Source organism: Eretmochelys imbricata, chromosome 11 (genome assembly GCF_965152235.1).
Source record: "Eretmochelys imbricata isolate rEreImb1 chromosome 11, rEreImb1.hap1, whole genome shotgun sequence".
In the NCBI taxonomy this organism is placed as follows: Eukaryota; Metazoa; Chordata; order Testudines; family Cheloniidae; genus Eretmochelys; species Eretmochelys imbricata.
Window position 1 is genome coordinate 57,232,559 of NC_135582.1, and position 8,091 is coordinate 57,240,649.

Genomic DNA, 8,091 nt, shown 5'->3' on the forward strand with positions numbered 1-8,091 from the left:
TTAATTCAAATAATTTTTCTCCTCTGCATATTTTACCTTAATTTGAGTCGTGATAGTACCACTCGATACAAATAACTTGCAGAAAAGTGCTTTCTTCGCCCAACAGGTAATATAATAGGATGAATTGCTCCTACAACATATCCTTTGATGTAATACTCTTCCACTTTTGTTGCTATATCCAACACAGAACTGATTTTGATAACTTCTGGATTCGAGGACACTAAAGGAATTGAATGAACAGAAAACATGGACATTATGCACAAGTGTTACTCAGTATGCAGGTGTTCATACATACAAATAAGCTACTTACCTATATCTTAATGTAGCACAAAAGATATAATACATCTATATTCCCCAATGTACATATATATAAAATATAGCGGATGCATAGTTGACCAGGAATTATACAGGGATAATAAAAACAGTGATAAAGTTATACATCTTACAAAATAGAAAGATCAGTAACTTTAAATCAGTTTGGCATCAATTTAATGATCTGTCTGGCTTTATTCATAGAGCGTAAAAGCTGTGTCAGCATCTATACCTCCAACAATCCTTCCTGATGAAAAGGAAGATGACAAAAAGGGAACATAATAAAAACTCTGTTTCTAAACTGGGATTCAGGCTTGTCTACATGAAAGAGTTGCATTGGTTTAACTTGAATCAGTTGTTAACCCAATTTGGCTAAAATATTGCAAACCTATGTGTGGACACTTTTATTTTGGTTTAAGAGTAACTTATTCCTAATCAATTTAAGCTAAACTGAAATAAGTGTGGTTTAGAGCAAAATAAGTGTCCATGTGGAGTCTTGTACCAGTTTAACAAAACCAGTTTAAAAATCACACTTTTAGTTAAACAGAGCACCTTTCTTGTGTAGACAAGACCTCAGACACTAATATCCTTATCCCATCCCAAAGTAAATCAAATGGTGTGCAGCAAGGGGCCAAACTATGCCATCAGTTTTTAGCAGAATTCCCCTTGGTCACACTGGGGAGTTGTGTTCAAACTGTGATGGCTCAATATAGTCTCATTTTCTGGTTGAATTAGTAGAAACACAAACAAGTACTTTTGGAGGCACATGTTATTTTGTAAAAAGAACAGGAGGACTTGTGGCACCTTAGAGACTAACCAATTTATTTGAGCATAAGCTTTCGTGGTCTACAGCCCACTTCATCGGATGCATAGAATGGAACATATAGTAAGAAGATATATATACATACACAAAGAGAACATGAAAAAGTGGAGTAAGAGGCTAATTAATTAAGATGAGCTATTATCAGCAGGAGAAAACAACTTCTGTAGTGATAATCAAGATGGCCCATTTTAGATAGTTGACAAGAAGGTGTGAGGATACTTAACATGGGGAAATAGATTCAATGTGTCTAATGACCCAGCCGCTCCCAGTCTCTATTCTAACCCAAGTATCTAGTTTGCATATTAATATGAACAGAGACTGGGAGTGGCTGTATCATTACCACTCTTCTCACTTACAGCCCCAGATACAGTTGTCAGTATCATGTTTTCTATGCCACTGCACAACTGTGAATTCTAGAGAGGAGATTGTTTTGACTGGAATTTGACACTCTCCAGCAGGAACACCTGCTGCAAATCTTTTAGTTCATTTTAGAGTTCTTACAGTTCCTAGTTTTTTCATTATACTTTTGGTGGATGAAGAGACGGAAGGGACAATGTTGTTCAATAGTATCAATGTGTGACTCAGACTGGAATTAAACATCGAAACCACGATGGTAGTTTTTAGATTTAAAAAGCACTTTTAAGTGTTGGTTTAGGATTTTCCTCTTTGTCTCTCCCTCTCAAAAGAAAATAACTTAAGTTGAAACGAGTTCACTCTCCTTTGATTTTACATCAGCCTCTTTGATATAAAGGGGAAAAAGTACATAAAAGCACAATGATAAAAACACCACTTTGAAAATATATTCCTTATGGTTCAATTCAGGTTCCCCATCTCCCTCTTCTTAATCACCTCCCCAGAAAAGAGATGTGCTGTAGCACATGATACTCATGGCACCATGTCTTCTCCCCACATGTAAAGGGTCTGTCTAACATACAAGTCAGAGAGTGTGCACCTATTTTCCGTATCTCATGTAAACACACATGTAGAATATGATACTGACCATGACACTCCATTTCATCAGCCTTTTGGGATCTGGTGGTTAAGATTAAATTTATGATGTTCAATCTTAGCTCTAAGAAAAGGAGTACTTGTGGCACCTTAGAGACTAAAGTACTTAAAGACACAAGTACTCCTTTTCTTTTTGTGAATACAGACTAACACGGCTGTTACTCTGAAACCAATCTTAGCTCTGCCACTAATCTGCAGTGTGGTCTGCAAAGTCTCAATCTATCTGTGCCTGGTTCTCCTATGTAAACTGGGGATGATATCATATGTATATCACAGGTTTTTTTTAAACAACTAATTAGTTAATGTTTGTACAGTACTTTGAAAAATTAAATACTAAGTATTATTGAAGTAATTACAAAGTATTATTAAATCCTATCCTGGGGGAAAGCCTAATGCCTGATGTGCCCTCTGCCACAGGAATCTTGCTGGCACAGGGCAGATTTCTGACAACAGCTGGACAATATACCGTGGGGAACATTTTTTTGCGCCTCTGGGCGGGAACAACATGCATCCCCATATATGCACTGATGGCAGAATGGGCACTAGCAGACACAAATCTAGATACTCCCACTAATACAAACTATGTTACCTTGGGGACATGATGCAAGGGCTGTTGTGTTATCCGGCTATACCTTAAAATTCACTGTTGTACAGTGCAAATGAAACATTTCTTGCTAGATCTGTAGAGGTGCGGTGTAGGAAAAGAGGCTCATTTCAAATATCTTCTCCCCCGCACCCCTTGCATGCTAGATGACAGGATTTAGCCCTAAGTGAACCGAGCTATAAAATTCCTAACCATAGTTCCTTTAAGCACATTCTGCATAATGAAGCCAATGGACATGTTCAGGTTTACTGCAACACATATGGTGTAACTTAGACTGCATGCCACAGCCAAAAAAGCAGGTTTGTGTAAAACATGGCCCACTTCCATCATGTTACAAACTGTTGCAACTATTCTAAAATTTAAACAGAATTTCTATCTTGTTGTGTTCGCTCACAACAGCCAATCACAACTGTTACAATAATATAACCCAGAAGTTTGAAATGTTAAAAGGTGATAGCAAATTAATTTGTATATACATTTGTGTTTATCCAAAGTGATAGATGCTTTTTATTGTTTGAAATTTCAGCATGCTGATACGAAGAACATAGACACAGGTTTCCTCTTTCTATTAAAAAGAGATGTGAAGGAGGCATAAAGCATTATAGTGAGTGTGGGAAAATTCTAGTGATCCCCAGTTACATGTTTTAGTTGACCTTCCAAAATACTTTAGTCAAGCTGCTTATGTGAGACACACCTCATAGCTGCGGAGATAAAATTGGCACTAAGAAATGGACACTTAAAACCACAGGTGGGTAGATTCTCTACTTTATTCCACTCCCTTTATTCCACTCAAGTGGTGCAAAGTGAAGACTGATTGCATCTTCCTACCTAGGGATTTTTCTGGTGTGGGGGAGCATCCAGTGGCCATTGATCCAGTTCTTAGGCCACCATCCCTGGAGCATGTTAGGGACAAGAACGAGAGGCCAGATCACAATGTGCTCTAGCTCTGCTTAGCTGGTTGATAGTTCCTAGGCTGCTCTAACTGGTGTAAAGGCTTGATAGAGAATCAAGTGAGTTTTAATAGTCTCCTTGATAAGCCCTTCATTCTGTTTCTTTGAGCATAAACTTGTTGAGTTAAACTCTGCACTAGCTTAAATTTAATGTAACTGTGTTTGTTATATCTTCATCCCAATATACAATAATATATGTAAAGTGGGGATAGAAAGGGTGTAAAAGTAAGATTTTAAAAAGTTTTTTACTTGGGACCAGATCAGGTACTTAGGTGTAAAAATTCACACAATGAGCAGTACATGTTGGGCACGATCTTCTTTTTCCTCAACGAGTAGAAACTGAAAGTGCTATGAAGACAGCACTCAGGTCTCTGACAGCATGAGATTCATGTTGCTCAGAAGTGATACAAGCTGGTTGATCATAAACTATATTAACTGAGCTCTTAATACAGCTCCCTTTATCCCAAAGGTACTGGTGCAATAAGATGCAGGATGGAGCTGATAGTTTATATGAAGGAAAAAGGTACAGGTTCAAAACAGGCCCTACAGTAAATTGGCCACTCCCTGTATTCCATGAACAAAAAAAAAGTTCACTATAATTTAGAATTTTCCTAGTAAAAGAGGGCGAGAGCAAGTGTGTACTGAGATTGTGTGTGTGTGTGTGTATGAACGTAGCTCTGAAAGGCAGAGGTACATGAGAATATAAAATATATGCATACAGCTGACATTGTTTTACACAGATAGGCCTACATTTTCAAACTTAGGTGCCTAAAGCTAGTCTCTTAACTCTATATTTAGGCAACTAACTGAAAGTGACCTGAATTTCAATGTTGTTGAGCACCCATAATTCCCAGTGAAGTGAATGCAAGCTAGAGGTACTAGGCAGCACTGAATATCAAATAACTTTTAGTAAAGTGCCTAATATGGATTCATGAGTCTAGTAATATGCACCATGGTTTGAAAATGTGACCATAATTTTTTTGCAATGTGACACTGGTTATTACATATGATGATGCTAAAAGAACCACCTTTTTTTCCCCACACCTTACTAAGTACATATTTAGTTTAACATTGAAAACAACTAACTTCTTAAAACAAATCCCTTCCAGAGTGTTTTCATAAACTTGTATGTGCATAAAAATATGATTTAGAACACAATGAACTATTTAGGAACTCCAAACAAACTTCAGAGTCAAGGAAAGAAGTTTTATTATCCTACACATTCGTAGCAATACAGCAGCAGGTAGTTAATTTATGTATTACACAACCCAGCTCTAGTCTTGGAGTATATTGTTACTACTACTTCTCAATACAAAGAAGTTTTGTTTCCTGAACCGAACACGTGAATGAACAACTCCTCTTTTTAATTAAAAGCTAAAAATACTGTTGGTTGTCAAGTACTATAATTTAGTACAATGCTATGTTTTCTATTCATCAAGTCATGCAGCTTACTTAATCATCAACACTTCAATATGTATAAACATGAACATTAATGTAATCTGGCAGTTCAAAGACCTAGTTCAATAGAGGTCAGACTTTTATATTTATTAAAATATTCCTGTACCAAGTCACATAACAGATAACATCACAATTTCCCTCCTTTTGACTCTTTCCATTTATCAGAGTATTTACTTTAAATCCCTACCAACAAGAACATCTCGTAAAACTGTTAGTTATAAAATGTGCAGTCTTACAAAGTAACTGCAGCACAGAGCTGTCTGTTGTCAGAGGGCAGCCATCTGGACTTGTTTATTTGTGTTTTCAACTTTCTGGAACAGGGAATTACTCTATCAGAGACAGGGAACCATGTAAATGGAAGTACCCCACAGCGCACTGTCTGCCTCTAATTGTACACAGAGATTTTAATTTTATTTCAGGCACAATTTTAAAAGACCAGTAAGCAGTTACAAAGTAAGAGGTAGAAAGAAGGATTTAAAAATAGGCTCATTAATAACTAATCTATAAGACTCTCACTAAAATATCTGCCATAAGGCTAAAAAAAGGTTTCCTTATAGCATTTTAAAAACTATTTCCATATAAAGTAATGAGCTATGACTATAGGTTTTTGGAAGCTGAATAATTTTAAAAAAAGAGTTATTCATTTAGGGCCAGATTCCACCATTTCATGCTGAATGTACTTACTTTTGAGAGTAGCCACACTAAATGCTTATGTGTGTATGTGTGTGTTACTCAAAATCAATAAGGATGGCAGAATCTGGCTCACTGGAATCCAGGAAAATCTTTCAAGCAATTTTTGTCCAGTTTCCTTAAAAGGACAACTGTGTAACTTTTTTTTGTTTAATATGTAAGAAGTTGCAACTTTATTTTATCTGAGGACCTTAGATTTAAAATTTCCAACTAAAAGGCTGGTATGATTAGCTTTGATAAGGTAAATGAACTTCACTTTCTCTTATTTGAATCAGAAGAAATAAAAATAGTAAAATGTAGTTCCTTCTTTAGCAAGAACTTATAAGATAAAATAGAAGAAAAATACCTTCTAAAGTAAAATCCAGCAATACATATTCATAAGCAGAGTCAGTCTTTGTTTCCACTTGCGGTCTCTTCAACGTAGAAAATATTTTTCCAGGGCTGCTATCATCTGGGTCTTCTAGCTTTCGTAGTCCGCACCCCATGGCAAGATCTGCAAAGGAAAAATCACAGGAAAGGGGGTGGGGAAAGCAGCAAGTTCTGTTACTCTGAGGAAAAAAAAAAAAGTAACAAACTTAACTGCCTTGGATTTTGTTTACTAGTAGCCAAAAATCCAAAGACAGAAAAATTTCAGTTCCCAAGTTAGAAAGTGAAGACATTTTCTATTAGTTTTTTCATATAAGCATTGCACCCGTAATGACTTCAAGCTACTAACTCATCAAGAGTGGGCTTGATTTTACAGAAACGTACAAGCTGCTACAACTTAGCAAAGATTTTCCATGCCACGTCAATTTACAGCCAGCCCCCCCATCAGCATTCTGTTGCAGAGGACACCAATAGTGCTTTGTCTGTCCCTCTTGGCTGACTGATAATGAGGCAAAAAAGAACTGAAATAATAAAGTTAGAAGGAAACATATATAATTACCTACTGTCAGAAGATCTATTCAGATGCAGTAGTAAATGAGAGGAAAAAGAGCAAGTCAGAATGAAAGAATGAGAAAAGAGAGTCTCAATATGGTTAGAGACGAAAATCATTTCCAGAAAGGAAGTCAGCTTCAAGAGGAAATTGCTTCTGGCATCTCAAAGGGAGGAAAGTAAATGAAAAGCAGTTTAGACTCAATTTTAGATTTGAAAGTTTGGTTCTTATTTTCTTTCCACAGGAATTTTCTTCCCGATGGAAAAGCATACATGATCATGCTGTAATAAAGAATTTTCTTGGCAAGAAGAGTATATATGATCACTGTAAAATTTATTTTAAAAAATCCAGGTTAATAAAAGACAATTCAACTTTTGTTATATTTTATTTTAAAAGGTCATACTAAAATGCACCTTATGTTAAACCGAAGAGACTGTTGTTTCAAGTTATGCAGTATGAATAAAGTTCTGTGGCCATTTCCCTTCCATTTTCAATGTACATTAAATAGTTAAGACTTTTCTTCTGTCAGACTTACTACAGTGATTAGTACAGCAATAGATTTTCATGTTAGTAAAGAGGTGGTTTTAAATCACATCACATAGCTCTATGAACCTGTAACATAAAAGAGCTTTTTACAGTGGAGAAAATGGGATATGGTGTAGCAACAATGTAGACAACAGTGACACAGTAGACCCAATTTTATCTTCAGGTGCAGGAACAGAACTCGCATTGAAGTCACTGGTTCCAGTTCTGCCCTAACATACAACACAGTGCATGCAGTTATTCAGGATGTACATCAGAGCAAAATAATAGTCAGTGATTTCAGGGGGAGATGCACACATGAAACACAGAGGACAGAATTTGGCTTAATGTGTGGTATTTTATTACATCAGGATAGCAGTTTGGAAAGGAGGGGTCTTTTGGAAAGGTCTCGTGTATTGGTTTATCTGAGCTGGTTATGGTGAGACACAGAGAGAATGGAGTTGGATTTTGCTGTCAATTTGCATACGGTGTCCTGAACAGAGCTGGACAATTAATTTTTTCGGCAATTCCAAAAAATAGGGGGGGGGAAAAATTGGTTCAGGTCAGTTTGAAGCAAACCCAACATTTTTTGGCATTTTCAGTGAATCGAAAAAGTCAGAAAAATTTTGTTTTGGGTTGTCAGAGAGAGAGAGAGAGAAGAGTGTGAGTACGAGCTGCTAGTCTAGTAGTTAGGACATTCACTGGGAAATGGATGTAGGGAGATACCTGGGTTCTAGTCCCTCCTGCACTGAACATTTAAGTATGTAGACCCACCCCAGAATATCCTTTAACCTGTGGATTAGGGCAG

At 36.6% G+C, this 8,091-nt stretch overlaps 1 protein-coding gene across 1 annotated transcript in view; it reads right to left on the minus strand.

Annotated features, from left to right (window-relative positions):
- Positions 1–6,330, minus strand: part of RFTN2 (raftlin family member 2) — a 48,736-nt gene extending 42,406 nt beyond the window's left edge. Inside the window, exons 1-2 of the mRNA XM_077830514.1 lie at positions 6,192–6,330; positions 37–220 (exon numbers count right to left, since the gene is read on the minus strand). Coding sequence (XP_077686640.1) covers positions 37–220; positions 6,192–6,330 — 323 coding nt within the window. The remainder of the gene's footprint in view (positions 1–36; positions 221–6,191) is intronic.
- Between the last annotated feature and the right edge of the window lie 1,761 nt (positions 6,331–8,091).